General features: G+C 44.9%; 1 protein-coding gene across 2 annotated transcripts; it reads right to left on the bottom strand.

The window, feature by feature from the left end:
* Nucleotides 1-90: 90 nt before the first annotated feature.
* On the bottom strand, nt 91-18980 carry LOC143473817 (butyrophilin-like protein 2). 2 transcript variants are annotated; one of them, XM_076970968.1, is made up of 11 exons: nt 18778-18980; nt 16453-16576; nt 16313-16337; nt 13071-13454; nt 12348-12740; nt 11889-11909; nt 11168-11188; nt 6570-6605; nt 5999-6070; nt 5722-5766; nt 91-3928 (listed from the first exon to the last, which is right to left on the bottom strand). In XM_076970968.1, coding segments are annotated over exons 2-10 (966 nt in total). In that variant the 5' UTR covers nt 16465-16576; nt 18778-18980; the 3' UTR covers nt 91-3928; nt 5722-5764. The 2 variants fall into 2 exon arrangements, with proteins under 2 accessions (XP_076827083.1, XP_076827084.1); XM_076970969.1 differs by lacking the exon at nt 5999-6070.
* Between the last annotated feature and the right edge of the window lie 944 nt (nt 18981-19924).

The following is a 19924-nucleotide window of genomic DNA, read 5'->3' on the forward strand; positions in this document are numbered from 1 at the left end:
TAGAGAAATAAAGAAACCAGACAGACTCAATCTGTGAAAAGATTTTAAAAAAAGGAAACAGAGACCTGTAGAAAGAAATGTTCTGTTTGTTTATGCAGTAGACAGACTACACTATATGAGGTGGATAAACTTTTATTCAGTAAAGTTTAAGAAGTGAAAAGTCTGAGTGTAAAGAACATGCAAGTTGAAATGTTTACATGTTGACAGTAAACTCGAGGGAGTAGTCATTTCCTCTTCATCTTTCAGTAAGGGGGATGTGGCTGATGTGTTAGACCAGCTATACGTCATAAGCCGTACCAATGTATGCCTCTAGGAGAGAGGTCGGACATGTTCAGTTCTGGAATAAACGGCATAGGGACAAGTCGCGTGGTGGTTTCCTTGAAAGAACGCGACAGACACGACTGCATCCTACATATTTCAAATCAACACAGACTCACTCGTTTGTGTGACTATATTACAAACAGGAGTGAGATATATGTCGTGATTGTGACGGGCAGGGTGAGCGAAAATAAATGGAAGCGATCACGCCAAGTCTCAGGGAAATAGGATGGTTTAATATGTAAAGTGCGCAAACCAAAACCCGTGAACTGATCCGAATTAAGGATATAATAACCAGCAGTCAACTGGTACAAAGACAAGACATATATAGACGAACAAACGACACTCAGGTGAGACGGATCGCGGGCTCTGCCCACCTGAGCGACGAACACAACGCCACACCCACAGGACAAGCTGCTGCTGTAGACGGGGACGACCAGTAGGGGGCCGCCGTACCGTGACAGATCCCCCCTCCAAGCCGCACTCCCCTCCACCGGCTGTGCGGCCTACAGCAGCAGCACACAAAACAAAGGGGCAGGCAGGCAGGGACAAGGGACACACCCCCTGTAGTCCCGGAGCTGAAACACAAAACAAACACAGGTTAGCTCACCTACCTGGGTGGGACCCTAGACCGACCGGGCCGTCAACAAGACAAAACCACGCCCCGGTCGGTCACAGGGCCCTCACGCCCTAACCGGCCTTAAGCCGCATAGCCCCACAGGTGCGAGGACGGCGGGCCACAGCTCCGTGTCCGTCTGGGGTGTATGTGTGCAGGTTACCTCCCTGGGGCGTGGCCAAGTCACCTCCTGGACCTACCTCCTCCCGGAGCTGGCCCCTGCCTTCTGCTAGGGGCCACCCCAGCCTCCTGGGGAGTCAGCCCCAGCCGGAGCCTGACTTTACGAGGTGAACTCCTCCACCAAACCCAGGAGCACCAGAGACCGAGGCCCAGAGCACCCTTATCGCGGGCTGGGGAACAGCCCCCAAGGGCCACCTGGTCACCCCGAGCAGGAGGGAGGATCTCCAACTTCAGCAGGAGCTCTTCGGACCAGAGCCCTATCGTCCCCAAACATCCGGGGGCCCCAGCCCTCTAGGGAGGGGCTCTTTCCGACCGGGCTCCGGTCACCCCACAACATAAGGGGGCTCCTGCCAGCTGGAGACCCCCACAAGGTCCAGGACTGCCACGATCCACCACCAGGGAGAAGCACCTGCACATAAAACACAAAAAGCACACACACACCCACACACACCAACACAAAACATAGACGCGCACTTACCCTGACCATCTCGTCACCCCGCCTCCGGGGGGAGGGGTCTCCATCTCAGCAGGAGGGGACACCAAACAACTCACCTGATGCATCAGGAGAGGGGCCCCTACCGGCTCCGGAGAACACCCTCGAATCCCTGGTCAGGGCCTCCCTTAGGAGCTATGCCCTCCGTGCCATATTCCGTGGCACGGGACCACCACTGGTCCACCCCCAACACACATTTAAGGGGAGGAGCATGTGTGGAATTACACTTAACATAATCACGGTCACGCGAGAACAACACACACGCAAAGACTAGACAAAAACGGTGTACAGACGACGAACGGACGAGACCCACACATGCGCGCTCGGTTTAAACACATAACAGCGACGCGCCGCTCGTGTTCGCAGTCACTCCCCACATGAAACACAACACAACAGGGAGCGAGGCGACAGTGAGGAGCGGCTTCCGCGCTTTACACAAAACATTAAACATTCAACACCACGAGCACGCACACTGATCCAGACGCCCGTTCACACGTACACACTTTACACTCACACAACATGAAGAGTTTCCCGGGCAAGACGCCCCGGTCCTCGCCGTGCCACTCACAACACTAACGCACGGCGAAACTCTTCAGACAGACAAACAATGTACAGGAAGAGCTTTCCCAGGGCAGACTGCCCTGGTCCTCGCCGTGCTACACACATACACAAAACACATAAGCACGGCGAAGCTCTTCACACAAAACACCACGCAGACAAACACTTACCACGAGACATGACCACGAACGAAGGAGAAAGCAAAGGAGACTGGCGGCTTCCGAAGGTGGCTGGTTATTCTGTGACGGGCAGGGTGAGCGAAAATAAATGGAAGCGATCACGCCAAGTCTCAGGGAAATAGGATGGTTTAATATGTAAAGTGCGCAAACCAAAACCCGTGAACTGATCCGAATTAAGGATATAATAACCAGCAGTCAACTGGTACAAAGACAAGACATATATAGACGAACAAACGACACTCAGGTGAGACGGATCGCGGGCTCTGCCCACCTGAGCGACGAACACAACGCCACACCCACAGGACAAGCTGCTGCTGTAGACGGGGACGACCAGTAGGGGGCCGCCGTACCGTGACAGTGATAACATTAAATGTGTGTGAAGAGGATTGCAAAAAATTCTAGAAGATAAATAAGATTGAGAATTCTGGTAGGTATAAAGCATTAATTCAAAAGGACCACTTTAAACAATAACACAGGCCTATATAATTTCATATGTTAAAAAGAAAACACTACTGTTAATTCACAGAACGTCTGTGAAAGATTTTTTATACACACAGTATGAGACAGTAATAAACACACCTAATAAATGCAACTTTCTGATAATTCAGACAATGTTCAGTATCCTTTGATCAACAACCTTACATGGGGGATGGAGTCTACATGTTGGTGCAGTGTCATATTGAAACCAGACACCCTGCAGGAGAGAAAGACCCCCCCCAAAAAATCCCGTCTGATCCATAGACGGCTTTCACTGTCCTCTCAGCTGCTCTGTTGAGCTTTGGTCCATACACATATGCTACCACAACTGGGATTTGTCCAGCCTCTGGTCTGTAATGGGGATGTATGTCTGCTCATGAAATGTGCCACTGTACACAGCAGTACTCCACCAGCAGACACAGGCTGCAGAAACACACTTCAGAGAACATTTCAGTATGCTCCCATGTACAGGCATTAATACCCATTTAGGGAAACATTAGGTTTAGTGTGTGCAGTCAAGTCCCAAAAAAGCTGAGGTAGATCCTGTTTAAAATCTCTCTCATCCTCTGCTCAAACAGTTAGTCCATCCACATTCCTGAGTGAGTGTTCATCTGTGTTATCTGTACCATTTATTAATGGAAACTGGGACTTGTGTATCCTTAACTTCTCCCATGTAACTTTTCCCCTTCTTTCCTTCATCTTCTCTCAAATGTTTTTCCCTTGATCCTTTGCTCCTGCCAGGGTTTCCTTACACACTCCACACAGTCACATGGAGAATGAGAGTCAGAATTTGTGTAATCAAGCTGGTCTTAGCCTTCATTTGAAAGCCCAGTCTTCCCCAGTATCATATGAAATATCACACATATTATGTATGTATCAGTCCACAACAGTAAAGATATCTTCATAATAACTGGTGTAGAGAGGCTCTAAGTAACAGAATGACAACAACTTAAGAAAGAAAAAAAAGATAAACTAAGAGAACTGACAGCTTCAATGTGATACTGGATCAGCAGATGTACTCCTGAAACAAAGACTCCTCTCTCCTCTGTTCTTTTTCTGGTTAACATTTCTCTGTTTTGGGGTGTGAGCTGTTGTTCCCTCCTCACACTGCAGGGACAGAGGAGACGTTACTGGAGTCGACAACCAATCCAGAATAGCTTCACCATATTCAACATGACTAGATAAAACTCAGGACAGTCACAATACAATGGAAATTATATCTCAAAATATTGCATATAAATAAGAAAATGCAACAAGCAAAACACATCATTACAGCATTGTAAACCCAAATCAGCAATAACAGCATCATTCCAGTTTTTCCGTAATTACCAATTTAATGACTGGCCCCTCCCACTTTTCCCCTCATCCCTCACTTACTGGTGACTGTGCCCCCCCCACCACCTGTTCTGTTTTCCTGTCTCTGTTCAAGCTCTTTCCAGAAGAATTCTCATAAAAAGTGGCATGTCCAAAATGATTCACACCCTTCTCAGTAATCAGTAGAAAACCCTTTATTGGTTATTACAGTAATCAAATGCTTCTTATAATTGCTGACCAGCTTTTTGCAAGTCTCCACTGGGATTTTTGCCCCTTCATCTTTAGCGATGAGCTCTGACTCAGACTGGAGGGTCTCTGTGTCTCTGTGGTGATTCAAGACAGGACTCTGACTGGGCCACTGCAAAATGTTTATATTTTTGTTTTGTTCATGTCCACTGGTGCCCAAGGCCAAGTTTCTCTGCAGACTGCCTGATGTTGAGAATCTTGATGTATTGCTCTTTTATCATGGTGCTATTTACTGTGATTAGGATCCCTGGTCCACTTGCTGAGAAACACCGCCAAATCATTAGGTTCTCACCACCATGTTTGACAGTTTGGATGGATTCATTAGTTCTCAGTCTACAGCCCTCACACTGTGGATTCAGTAGTTCTCACTCTACAGCCCTCACACTATGGATTCTGTTCCTCCATCACCAGTTTGAACTCTTCACAGATATAATAATAAATGTTCAGTCTAATTCTGAGAGGGGCAGAGGAGAGAGCGCAAAGAGAGAGGATAGTGAAAGGGGAGATGGGAAGAAGAAAAAGAAAGACTGATTTGGTTTTCACCCAAATGAAGTATAGTGAATGGAGTAGTGAGGCGTGGGGATAAAATAGCCTATCGAGTGGGATTCCACGAGGGGATTTTCAGACCGAGAACCGAGGTAGGGGAGGATATTGCCGGGCCTTACGGATTCCGCCGGGTAGTTGGGTAAGCTAATTCGGGCTGCCATTACACCCGTGTATTGTCAGCTAATCTGTAGCAATGAGAGTTGAAGCTTAAAGCTTATTGAGTTCGATAGTGTGATCGCGCTATCCAGCTGCAGGGACAGACCAGTTAGCGACTGGGGTGACCGGAAAAGCCCCAGTTTCCACTGGCTCTGGTAACTCTCTGTTTGCATCGTTTCAACTGGCCACAATTGGCCACAACGCTCTCCAGCACCGGCTCAGGCCTGCAACGGGGTGTGAGTGTGTGTATGTGTGTGGGCTCTTTTTTATTTCGTGCTGTTAAGAATTGTATCTCTTGAGTTTACTCTGAAGAATCCCTAAAATACTCAGTAATTTTGTGTTTGTTACTGTATTATTAAATAGTGTCAATTTATTATATTAGGTCTATTATGTTATAAGCAACTGTTCCTGTGTTAATAGATGTCATATACGGTGTTTGAATTAAGTGATTAGTGTAAACATCTCTACCTAGGTATAAATAACAGTGAACCCGGGGCCCTGGCCGCGTTAATTTTAGTAAACGCCCCATACTGCTCAGTAGTATTCGTCTAGGGTGCTACACACACATTTGGTCCATCCCACATGAACTTAATGTAGATCAGTAACTCATCTATCCAGGGAAAATGCACTGTACTTACTATTCAGACGATCCCCGTCAAAACTCCAACGTCTTTCTGGCTTTTCTGTTAAAAGTTAACAATCATACACAATACTGTGGGAAAATGGGTTTAAGGCCAAAAATAACTAGTGTTCTCCTGTATTACTGGCACAAAGGGTAAGGATATAGTCTAGAATAATAACATTTCTATTAGGTTTATCAGGTTAGTCTGACAAACTATGAAATATGACAAGAAATATAAATACATGCCCTCAATTTTTCTGTAAAAAATACTTTTAAATGTTTTAAAATCTCACAGGTTTGACATTTTGCTTGTAGCCATGAATCCAGGATTTGTATATCCTGCGTTTGTCTAGATTCCACCAACGCTGGATCATGTACAATACCATATAAGAGACAATATTTTTGAGAAAATATTTATAAAGTTACATATACGTCTTTCTCTCAATAAGTTTACATCACAAAACAGTTCAGATCAAAGAATTTGAAATGTGGGAACAGAGGTGTTGGTACATTTGTGTGTGAAAATATATACAGAGAGAAATTATTAACTTACTGGGTTGAAGGTCACTTGAACCTTTTTTACCTATTTGTTTTCTCCCTGTATAGTTATAAAAAAGTTTTTGACCTCTGTGTGAATCGTAAAATCTGATCTACAGTAGAATCCCTGAACTCGAAGATAATTTGTTCCGGAAGGAGCATCGAGAAGCGATGCAGTCGAGTTCCGAATCAATTTTTCCCATAAGAAATAACTGAAAACGGATTAATCCATTCTCAACCATTGAATTCCAATGCTAAGTCAGTCACACAAATGCCTTTTTCATACTTCTCTATGATCGCCTTTTTCAACTCTGTTGTTGTTCTTACCGTTTTCCTCTTCTGCTCTTCCCTCATATTTTTTGTCTAAAACACAAAAAAGAACAAAGATACAGCAAAAGCTTGGAGCACAGCCTCAAAATGGTTTAAAACCCATTGAACAACAACGCCAACTAACGCCAACTAGCAGCATGTGACCGAAGCACGAACTGTATTTTGTTTACAAAAGTCGCTGTGTATAGTGTGAAGTCGTTAGGAGAGAGAACTTAGGTGTGACAGACAGCCTCCTGTTTCCAATCTAACCCATTCTATTTAAGCCTGCATGTCCTTTTCCAGAGTACATCTATATAGACACCACACACATTACACAGACTAACACCATTCCATATAGACCATCACCTTGTCTAATATAAAGATTAATGCCATGCTCACTATACAGAATACGTTTTTTCCCTCATATTCCAGTAAAATATTGGCCAAAGAGAAATGCACAAATTTTGTTTTCATAAAGTTTGCTGCTTCAGTTTTTATGGTGGCAATTTGTATTAACTCTTATGAAGAGTGATTAATCACAATTAACTGCAAAGTCATTCTCCATCATGAAAATTATTGCATTCCAGCCATTGCATTACAGCCCTAAAATTACCTGCTAACATAATTTCAGTGATTCTCATTATCTCAGGAGAAAAGTTATTGAGGACAAGACAGCTGATATCATTCTGCCATGTTGATTAGAAGAGCAAATTGGTTAATTTAAAAGTGTAGTGGTGCTTTTACATTTTCTTCTGTTAACCATGATTTTGCATTGCATTGCAAATCAACCATTTATCGAATCATCAAGAACTTCAAGGAGAGTAGTTCAATTGTAGTTAAGAAGGCTTCAGTTCACCAAAGAAAATCAAGCAAGCGTTAGGACCATCTCCTAAAGAGGATGCAGTTACGAGATCGGGTTCACCATCAGTGCAGATCTGGCTCAGGAATGGCAGAGGGTAAGTGAGTGAATCTGAACGCACAGTGAGATGAAGGTTTTTGGAGGATGGCTTGGGGTGGAGAAGGGCAGCAAATAAGCCATTTCTCTCCAAAAACAACATCATGGACAGATTGATATTCTGCAGGAAGTATAGAGATTTGATTGGAGAGGATTGGGGCAAAGTTATTTTCTCTGACAAAGCTCCCTTCAGACTGTTTGGGACATCTGAAAAAATGACTGTCCAGAGAAGAAAAAGTGAGTTTCCATAACTCCTGTGTCATGCCAACAGTGAAGGATCCAGAGATGATTCATGTGTGGGGTTGCTCCTCATCCAGGGGAGTGTGTTCTCTCAAACATTTGTCTAAAAACACCGTCATAAATAAAGGAATGGTATCAAAACATCTTCCAAGAGCAACTTGGAGTGATAACCATGTGGCTCTGTGAACAAAACATAAAAATTTTGGGTCTGTTGACAGAAACTCTATGTGACGTTTGCGTGCTGGGCGATGGACGAGGCACAGAGTCCAACGTTGTGCACAAACAACACTTTTATTCTTTTCTCACAAATAGCGCAACAGCACACGAACAACGTAGAAACATATAACGCAGAGAGACTCAAACAAAGACAAGCACGGGACACTGCGTGAACGCACACTAAATAGACAGACCACATAATCCCCGCGTGGTGACGAGACAAGCCACAGGTGAAACTGATTAACACACGGACACAACCACACCCACGAAGATGCACAGACGCAGACGACTAGACGCAGATGACATAAACACACGCCCAAAGGGGTGGGGTCGGGAGCTGTACCGTGACAGAGCCCCTCACCAAGGGCACTACCCGTCCCAGGGTGCCAACAGAAATGAATGCCCCGAATCCACACCGATGGGCGGATCCGGAGCCTTCAGTCCTGTCTGGGAGATGACCGCCCTCGGTGGAGAATCCGCCACGAACAGCCTAAAACACCCTCCCTGGGAAGACAGGGGAAAACACATTAGACCCAACAAATGGAACATTCACAAACACACACACAGGGACATTGATAAACAGAGGCACAAAAGGGAAAAGGGGATTCGGGACACACACGGAGATGGACACGAACACCGGAACAGACATGTACAAAAACGGAGCCAGGCTTCGCGCCTGGAGGATGCCTGTCAGAAGTGCAAACGCTCCGGTGGCTGCTGGCAGGGGTGAGAACAGCTGCAGGCACTGCGGTGGGCGGTCCTCCTGCCGCCTTCGCCGCAAACCCTCCGCTGGGTGTGGTGCGGTTGGCGGACGGTCCTGCAGCCGTGTCGGTGGGCGCGTCACTGGCTTCTTTGGAGACCCTCGGAGGGCGCGATGCAGGGTAGGCCTGCTGACGCTCGCTCTCCTTTCTCCGAGGACCCCACCAAGGCACTTCGCCCTCTCCTGACGGTGTGAGCTGCTTCCTCTATCTCCATCTCCTCCTCACCGCCTTGGCTCCAACTCATGGGCTCCACCGGGCTCAACCCGAGTGTAGTCCATGGCGCTTTCCTTGGAGCTCTCGGGGGACACGCCTTCTCTCGTATCCTTCCTCCCCCTCACGGTCGAGGCGGAGTACTCTGAGGGGGCCGGGCTCCCCTCCTCCTCCTCGAATTCGCGATCCGAGCACTCGGACGGAGGTTGGCTATACTCCTCTTCCCTACCGTAACACTCGGTAGGCACCGAGTAATCGGACGTCGTTCTCCTCCTCCTCGCCGTAGTAGACGGTGGGGGTGGATCACTCTGACGGAGGGGGGCTGACGTCTTCTTCCTCCTCACTGTAATACATCGTGGGGGCGGAATACTCCCTCTCCATCGCATTCAGTGGGAGAGTGCTGGGACGGCGCATAGCTGGCTCCACCGTCCGTCTCTTCCTCTTCATCACTCCCGAATTCGTATCCACCATTCCCGCATATACTACTGGAGGGTCCTCCTTGCCATCCTCCAAGCCTGCCAGGGGGGAGGACTCTCTTCTCATGGCGCAGAGACCTTCTCTCCACACCGCCTGAAAGAAGAGGTCTTCTCTCCTCTCCTCTTCGGGGTGTGCCAGGGTCAGAGGGCTGTGCCTCTCACTCCAGACCCTCTGTGTGGCCAGCCGGTGGCTTTCTGCTTCTGCCTCCATCTCAGCCGCCTGAGCCAGACGCAGCAGGCTCGCGCAAATGGGGTCCTGCTGCATCTCCACCACTGGCACCACTGGCACCTGGCGACGGGCAGGGGAAGAGGCGTGATGGTGTTTGCTCACTCTCTTCCCCTTCTTGGCGCGGGACGCACAGCCTGGCATGTCTTGGTCGGCTCGTCTTTCTGTGACGTTTACACTCTACAGATCTCAAATCCATTGAGAACCTGTGGTCAGTCATCAAAGAGAGGGTGGACGAACAAAAACCCAGAAACTCTGATGAACTCCAAGCACTGATTAGGCAAGAATGGGTTGTCGTCACTCTAGATTTTGCCCACAAGCTGATATCCATGCCGATGTCTTAAAGAAGACTTGGGTCAACACTGTAAATATCTTTTTTTAAACTCCATGTATTTAAAAAAAAAGAAAAGAAAACAATACTGACAATACATCCGACAAACGGTCCAAAAACTGAGCCAGCAAACATTGTGAAAACCAAAATTTGTGCCATTCTCAAACTTAGGCCACAACTGTACAGTTGAGAAAAATGTCAATGTTTTAGAATTATCTGGATATCTGCATGTTTACTAAAATATGGTCGGATTTTAGTCTAAGTCAAGATAAAGACTGCAGAATAAAAACAATACTTTTGTTTAGAAAAATAGCCTGTGGTAAACATTATGATACAGAGTTAATGAGTTTCATCTCAATATAACAATGACATCCGTCACGGTGGGTCGGCCAGGAGGCCACCAGAGGGCGCGTGCATCTACTCGCTCACGCACCTTGCACACACCCCCAGCACTAGGTCACTACCCAGTTCCTCGTCACCAAATTATTAACAACTGTGTGTTGTCAGTGTGCACTCCTTTTTATTCCCACAGGTCGTGCAGTCCAGTGCTGCACATTCCTCGAGGACTAAGCGTCTCCGTAGTAGCTGCACACTGCTGTGCTCAAGGAAGAGACTCCTCTTTATTATGCTTGTTCATTGCTCTTTTGAGTAGAGCATTTTGCTTAACCTGTTTGCTTCGTGCTCTTTACTTTGTATTTCGGTCACCGAGAATAAAAGCCCTGACCAGTAACCAGTGCTTCTGGCCGCCTCTATACCCCCCGTCACAACATCAAAATAACTCTCAGTGTGAATCTAAAATGGATATCACAGTGAAACTGGAGATTTCATAATGAACTTAATTCTTCCATAATATACTCAGTTAAGATCACACACCTAATTTGAAAAAATTGCTTTAATTATGCAAATTACAAGTAGTCGACTACTTTTTTGAACAACTAGTAGACTAGTAAAAAAATACTAGTAGTGCAACCCCTATTATAGATCACCACACCCACTATGTAGACTAACACCTCATCCACAATACAGACTCACACCACACCCTCTATACAGACTAACGCTCATGTTTTTTGTCATCTACCTATATAGAGGTGTAAAGGATATTTGTGAACATTTGTGATCAGAATTTCTGCATGTTTCATAAATTATGGTTTAACTTTAATCTACGTCATGATAAAGATTGCAGAATAAAAACAATACTTACATTTACGTTTAAAAGAACTGGCTTCAGTGGTGAAAAAAACAGTAGATGAGAGTTAATGAGAGTTTCATTTCAACATTGCAAGCAGCAACAATCACATCAAAATAACCAAAATCAGCCTGAAACAAAAATGGATATCACAGTGAAACTGCAGATTTCATAATGAACTTAATTCTTTCCTAATAAACTCAAAGTTAAGATCACACCCCTAATTAAATTTTTTTGCCTTAATTATGCAAATTACAACTAGTTCACTAGTAGACTAGTAAAAAATACTAGTCATGCAAACCCAACTATATAGACTATCACTACACCCACTATAAAGACTATCACCACACCCACTATACAGACTAACACCACGACCACTATACAGACCAACACCACGCCCACCATACAGACCAACACCACGCCCACCATACAGACCAACACCACGCCCACCATACAGACCAACACCACGCCCACTATACAGACTAACACCTCACTTACAATACAGATGAACACCACAACCAGTATGCAGACTAACACACACACTCTACAAACTAAACACCACACCCACAATAAAGACTAACACCACACCCACTATACAGACTAACGCTCATGTTTTTTGCCATCTACCTAAAAACATTTGTGAACATTTTAGAATGATCAGAATTTCTGCATGTTTCATAAAATATGGTCTAATCTACATCATGATAAAGCCTGCAGAATAAAAAACAATACTTACGTTTAGGTTTAACAAAAATGTCTTTAGTGGTGAAAAAAACAGTAGATAAGAGTTAATGACAGTTTCATTTCAACATACAGTATGCAACAATCACATCAAAATAATCAAAATCAGCCTGAATCTAAAAAGGATATCACAGTGAAACTGGAGATTTCATAATGAACAGAATTCTTTCCTAATAAACTCAAAGTTAAGATCACACCCCTAATTTGAAACAATGTTATGTTGTCATTTCTCTAATCATTGTTGAATTAACACTGGAAATGAAGTCTAGCTATTCAGTGTCATTCTGGTAAACTGTGGTAACTTATGGTGTGTGAAATGGGTTTAATATCAGTGTTTGTTTTTTCGAGTTAAAGCAGTATGTCACACCTGTACATGCTTTTCTCAAGGACTCTGTACTGTGTGAATGGTCAGATGTAGAATATTATTTGCTGAATAACGTGAAAGTGGACTCACTATGACAGACGAGATAAACTGAAGTTTCCAATTTCTCATCTCCTGTAGTCACTTCACACCTGTAGTCTCCTTCATCAGACTCCTGAACATCTCTCAGAATCAGAGACACGTTTCCTCTCTGCAGCTCGTGGGTGATCAGACTCACTCTGCCCTCGTAGCCCCTCCCCTCAGTTACCTGATCATTCAGGTACAGGAAAACACAGTCTGTCCCCTTAAACCACCTGATCTCCATAGAAACAGCACTGGTTTCAGGAGACAAGTAGCACTGCAGGGTGGCTTCATCCCCACAGATGACCAGATATGACCCCTGGAAACACATCGTAGTGCTCCTGCAGCTCTCTGGTGGAGACCCAGCATGTTTTACATCTTCCCATGTGGAGACCAATTTAAACTCTGAGAGAAACACAGACATGCATTCATTCATTATAGTTCCTTAATACTATTAAACAATGGGCAACTAAGATGCTGTTTGAATACTCCAGTTCACAAGGGGGCAGTTTGGGAGTCAGTGCACACACACTGCTCAGCTTCTTATGCTCCAGTAAGACAGAGATGAAGTGATTCAGGCACACATTAACCCTGCTGCCACATATTAGTATAATTATTATTTTAATCACCTGAGGGCCACATCTTGTATTCTAAAACGTCTCTAATTTACACATTAATTACCTTTAATATGCATCACACAGAGGTCATAAACCTATTTACTACTTATACACTCACCTGATACATGCAGATGTATAACTGAGATTTCCTTTTTTTTATCTGTAAGAATTTCACATTTGTATTGTCCAGAATCTGTGACTTTAACATCTTTTAGTAGCAGAGACACATCTCCATTGATCCATGTGTGTTCACCGAGTTCCACTCTGCCTTCATAGCCCCGCCCCACAGTCACCTGACACAGGTAAACACGGTCCATCTCCTTCCACCACCTGATCTCCCTGGCAACTTTCCTGATTTCCGGTGGGAGGTGGCAGGTCAGGGTGGTGTCCTCTCCAACGGAGACACGGACTGTGAGAAACTCAGTTGAACCAAACGTGTGACTGGGAGATTCAGGCCTACACGTAGAGGGCGCCATGGGGCTGGACACTGTGCCAAGAATCTCTGTCATGAAAAGACAACGGATGGTTAACATATATATCAGAACATACACAACCACAAAAACCCAAAAGACACTTGAAGATGAGAAGATGAAAAGTCAGAATGATTCAACACTAGGATGACAAACATGTTCTAGAACACATGCTTTTTCTCACCTTACTTTCTCTAGAAAATTATACAAAATAAAAAAAATATATTAAAGGAAAAACTAAGCAGACGAACAGCTCAGAACTGCCGATTTTGCTTCCATGAGGCTTATCAATTACTTTTTAATAGATTTTTGATTGATGAAGATGAGAATAAATGTAATTGGTACAGCTCCAAGACTTTTGGGATTTGTTTTTCATTTTGCTATCCATCCATCCACATCCACTTATCCAGGTTCGTGGGAGCAGCAGCCTAATTAAAGAGGCCCAGACGTCCCTCTCACCTCTTCCAGCTATTCTGGGGGGGAACACCAAAATGTTCCCAGGACAGCCGAGAGATATAATCTCTCCAGTGTGTCCTGTGTCTTCCCTGAGATCGCCCAGTTGGACATGAATGAATGTTCAATTTATATAGTGCCTTTCAAGATACACAAGGTCTCTTTAGAATTTTAACACAGGTACAACTCTTACACAATAACACACCGGCGAGAAGCGGCAGCCAGTTGCGCACAGAATTGCAGACATGCCCAGAACACCTCAGCAGGGAGGAACCCAGGGAGCATCTGGACCAGATGCTCAAACCACCTCAACTGGCTCCTGTCTACATGGAGGAGCAGCAGCTCTCCTGGATGACCGAGTTCCTCACCCTATCTCTAAGGGAGAGCGCAGACACTGTAACGCCTAGCTCTGCCCCCCACTCCTATGTGCTTTCAGTTTCCGTCATCCTGGTCTGTGTGCTTGTGTTTTCCTTGTCCTAGTCCCGCCTTATTTTTGTCCCCATGGTTTCCCTTCAGTCTGTCACACCCTGTCATTATCAGTCTCACCTGTGTCCCATTAGTTTGCCCTGTTGTTTCCTGTATTTAATCCTCTCTGTTTCCCCATTTCACTGTCGGTCATTGAAAGTAGTCTCCGTCGGTTCTTTGTACTCCCCTCGCGGTTCCCTCAGCTCGTTCTGCTTCTGTTATTCTCGGTTTGTTTTTCGTATCCCATTTGCTTCTTTGTTTGTGCTTTCCATTGCCTTTGCCTTCCCTCCGCTCCTGTGTGTTTGGGTATTCGTATCTTAGTGTTGTGCTACAATGTTTTATTGGTTTCGGTTTTCCCTATTTTCTCTGTTGTAACGTTTTTATATTGGTATTTTGCTTCCTAGCATTTGTATGTTTAGTTTCCCCGTTATGTGGTTTACCCTTGTTTCTAGTTGGCATTCTACTCTTCCGTTCTCGTCTACGTTGTACACTTGGTTATTGATATTTGTACTTGTCACATTGGTTCGTTATTGTAAGTTAGTATTTCTGTTCCCTGTTGTGGTTGCTGTGTCCTTGTTTGTGAACTCCCTAGTCATGTGTGCTCCCCGCTACCTAGTTTTTTTCCCCTTTTTTGTACTCTGTCTTGTTCATCTGAATAAATCATTTAAATCCTGCGATTGCATCAAACCTAGTACGTCAAGCCCCACTTCAATCGTAACAGACACCCTGCAAAGGAAACTAATTTCAGCTGCTTGTGTTTGTGATCTCGTTCTTTCGGTCACAAGCTAGAGCTCATGGCCAAATGTGAAATTTGGAACGTGTATTGACCAGTAAATTGAGAGCTTGGCCGTTTGGTTCTCTTCACTACAACAGTCCGGTACAGAGTCTGCAACACTGCAGATGCCGCAGCATCGTTCCACCCATCAACCTCCCATCTCATCCTTCCCTCAGTCACGGAAAAGGTCCAGTGTTCCACGACCAGGACAGAACCTGCGTTGTTCCTCTTGTAACTGAGATTCCCTCTAGTACCTGTCTGCTGCCTCCAGAGTCCCACAAGGCAGCCAGGCCCGGTAGGACCCTCTCTTTACCTGAGTGTCCAGGACAGACGGATGCAAGTCAGACAATGCGACTACAAAATTGATCAGCAAACCACAGCCTAAGGTGTCCTGGTGCCATGTGCACTTATGGACACCCTTGTGATCGAACAGGGTTTTCGTTATGGACAAACCATGACAAGAACAGAACTCCAATAACAGAACACCACTCGGGTTCAGATCGGGGAGGCCGTTTCTCCCAATCACCCCCTTCCAGGTCCTACTGTCATTGCCCACATGAGCATCAGAGTACCCCAGCATAGTGATGGCGTTTCCAGGTGGGGTAATTTCCAGCTTCCCCTCCAAGGACTCACACTATTTGGTGCATGAGCATAAACACTCAGTTCCCATTCCTCAAACCTTTGGCGCAGGGAAGAAACCCTGTTCTCTACCGGGAAACACTCCACCACACAGTCAGAGAGCTATATCTAGTTGCTACCTCTCAGCGTCACGCACCAGCTAAGGCTCCACTCCAACCAGAGAGGTCACATTCCATGTCCCATGAACAAGTTTCCACTATTGCCTCTCCCACGTGGTGGTCCTATTTATGTTGCACCAATATTATCCACCAGAGGGCAGAGTAGAGCCTGCAGGTTTTAGTCAGAGGTTCTAACATACTTGGTCCCAATGAAAGATGATGGAACTACCTAGGCCACTTATTACTGAGGCCACATGGAACCTTGTTCAGAAGGTGGTGTCTTGTTAAAAAGTGCTGTAAAAATAATGCAAGAGGAAAAGACACCCTGGGTGAGGCAGGTCTGTATAGAATTCCAGGTGGTAGATTATTTCCCTGAGTTAAAGTGCAGAGTACTGAAGACCCTGGATGGGAATGAGAACTGTATTTAGAAGTAGTTTCTTCTTCTTTTTTTAGCACTCACCCGATGTTTTAGATCCACTTTTTTTCTGAAATGAAGATGAATTGAGTCTTCAGTGTGTTAAGTTCAAACCAAAATGCTAAACAAGAATAATTTCCAGGTAAATGTTAGAAATGCCAGAGAGAGTGAGATCTTCCTCTTACCTGTGCCTCCATCCTCTCTGCTGTGACCTCACATCCACAGACAGCTGAGCACAGTGCCTTAGACAGCAAGAAGAGCCCTAGGCGACGGTCTGAGTTTGGTTGAGATTCTCCTTTACTTTTTATTCTGTTTAAGAAAGTGAAAATGACAACAAACAGGTCATCTTCTCCCTGGAGTGGCAGACAAGGAATTATTTTTGTCTTCCAAACTGAAAAATAAGATAAGATAAGATAGCCTTTTATTATCCCACATGGGGAAATTGTGGTGTTACAGCAGCTTAGAGAGCATACAAAAAGGAGTTAAACTTCACAGTTTAAAGAATACTGCACAAGTTTCGATAAATTATGATGGGTTACGAAAAAAGAAAATTGTGTACATTATTTACAAATTACAGTCTTCTGTTTATGATTTGGGGCAGTGCTGGTTGTATAGTCTGACAGCAGAAGGAAGAAACGAGCTTTGATGTCTTTCCTTAGAGCAATGTGGATGGAGAAGTCTGTTGCTGAAAGAGCTGCCAAGTGCGACCACGGTTTCATGCAGTGGGTGATCGCTGTTCTCCCTTAGAGATGACAGCTTGGTCATCATCCTTCTCTCCCCCACTGCTTCCACCGAGTCCAGTGTGCAGCCCAGAACGGAACTCGCCTTTCTGATTATTTTGTCCAGCTTTCTCCTATCTGTTGCAGTAATTCTACTGCCCCAGCAGACAATACCATAGAAAATGGCAGATGCTACCACAGACTCATAAAAATAGTTCAGAAGAGACCCCTGTATTCCAAAGGAACGAAGCCTTCTTAACAGATAGAGTCTGCTCTGGCCTTTCTTATACAGGGCCTGTGTATTGTCCGTGTATTGAGAGATTGGATGTAAAATTTAATTATTAACATTTTTCATTTGGTAGAAAAAAATTAAAAATTGGCCTTCATTCGTTTTTTTTTAATTTTCAGGTGTTTCATTCTTGCACCTTAGAATATGAATTTTAGAAAGACATGAGTCCTTATCCAAATTTCTGATTTTCCATGTTTGTCTACTATGTTACTACTGTAATATGTAGTGGAACGACTGTGCCATCGGAGACGTGGGTGGGGGTGAACACCACATCTACTTGTCTTGAGTAACTACCCGATTTGGACTACACATATGCGTAATTGAAAGTATTTCCCAATAAGTCTTACGGCAGACGCTGCACGATTATGGCTGCCAATTTTACGCATGCGTGTGACATGTTGCTTATTCCAGATTTTTTTGTACAGTCAGACGTCATGGTTAGCACCGGTCACTAATAGGCATAGTTGCCAAATTGGGCTTGTTTGAAAATCCAGCCGCGGGTAAAAATTCTGGGGTCGTGGGGTGCGTTTTTTTGGGCTACTTTTGAGTTGGGCCACCACGGCAGTTACAAGTCAACACAAAGAATCGATAGCGATATAATACTTAATTTTTCTCCATTTTACACTGCCCCCCCCCCCTCGTCGTCGACAACTTACACTCGACACCCCCCCCCCCTAACTACTTTGGGCTTTGGGCTAGTTTGGGCCGCTGAAGGGCGGGTTTTACACTGATTTTGTGCGGGATATTTTTGTAGGACCTGGCAGCCCTGCTAATAGGCGGATATCGGTGCGGATCCATACCAAAATGATGTCCCATGGGGAATCGAAACTGATACCAAAACAGAAAGTAAAAACTTGTTGGGCACTTTCTGGTTTTCCAAAGCAGCTTTTAACCTACAGTCCTTAACGGTAGTGGCCGCACGCGTCCAAAGAAACCTACGGACCACTTCCATGCGTGTTTGGCTACGTCACCAAGCCGGTTCCAACCGGCCGGTAAACTGAAGTAAATTGAGACCGGATGGGAGTTTGTGGAAGACGTAACCTAGCGAAAGACAAAAATAAATAAAAAATATATAGAAACTGATAGGTGAGACGGAGAAGTAGAGAGAAACGGCGAAAATAAAGAAATATACAGGTGGGCAAGACAGGGAAGGACAAAAAAGGAGAAAAGGGAGAAATCCATTAGGAAGGCGAGAAAACTGACAGTTGAGACGGGGATGGGGGGCTTGACGAGGGACAATAAATATAGTCAAAAAGTACTTGAATAAGACTGAATTAATTTCATATATAAGATATATAATATACATAGAACTGATAAACGTTACACACTCCTAACTCGTCTCACATGGTATTCCTGTGCACTGCCGCAATAAACAGATTATCTTAAACGCGAATATCTCTTACAAAATCCGTTTCACATTTTTACCACGTTCAACTACATAATCAGCGACATCTTGTAGTTAGATACACTATAATTAAGACTTGATTTTATGTTTTACTAACCTGAGAAGAGAGCACGCGTTGAGCTGACGCAAACTTCCCAACTAGATGATTTATTCTTCCTCGTGATGTGCAGCTCCACCCTTGCGTCTCCACCCGTGCGCCCTCTTTGTCAGCCTTTACTTATTTTCCACCCATCCATTATCTTTACCGCTTAATCCCGCAATGCACGTGGGGCTGGAGCCAATCCCAGCACCATTGGGCGAAGGCAGGGTACACCATGGACAGGTCGCCAGTTCAACACATGGCCAACACACACCTACGGGCAATTTAGAGTGAGCAGAAACCTAACACGCATCTTTGGACTATTGGAGGAAACCGGAGGACCTGGAGAAAACCCACGCAAGCACAGGGAGAACATGCAAACACACAGACCGAGACCGGACTGAGAAGAGAACCCAGACCACCTTGTGAGGCGTTTCCATCACACCACCATGCCACCCTTTACTCTTTTACCCAGCTGAGTAGTTACAAGGAAAATAAGGCATGTAACTGACGAAATAAAATTGTGGGTGTTTGTTTTTACTTTTTAACTTATTTCAATGCCTCTAAATACGCATAATTGCACTTGGACATTTGATTGCACGTCACGGTGAAATTGCAGAAGAATGAGTGTGTATTGCACTAAGCATTACAGTTATGCTGTGTTGCGGTGAGTTCTGCTGAATAGACAAATGTGGGAGTCTCTGCTGAGAGCAGTACTGGTTGGAGTACTAACAGGAAGGAATGACCTGTGGTACCGCTCCTTCACGCACTGGGCCAAACAAAACTCATATGAATCATACATAACAGGTTCCTATATGTAGGAGAAACCTGATTTTAGCCTGGCCCGACATCACTTTATGCTTCAAATCTAACTGGAAACACAGCATATTGAGTAGTTGCACAGATTAAATGGTTCAGAGGGGCAAATTCAGAAGCTTGTTGCATGCCTATATAAGGCGTCGGGCCAGACAAACAACACATGCATCACATGTAAACGGTTACTATCTGTAAGAGAAACCTGATTTTGGCCTGGCCCAACATAATTCCAGCCCTCAAATCTAACTGGAAACATCAGACATGCAGTGGTGCGCACAGGTCAAATGGTTCAGAGGGGCAATTCCAGAGGCCTGATGTATACCTCTAGCATCGGGCCAGACAAACAACA

This window comes from Brachyhypopomus gauderio, chromosome 13, assembly GCF_052324685.1.
Source record: "Brachyhypopomus gauderio isolate BG-103 chromosome 13, BGAUD_0.2, whole genome shotgun sequence".
Lineage (NCBI taxonomy): Eukaryota > Metazoa > Chordata > Actinopteri > Gymnotiformes > Hypopomidae > Brachyhypopomus > Brachyhypopomus gauderio.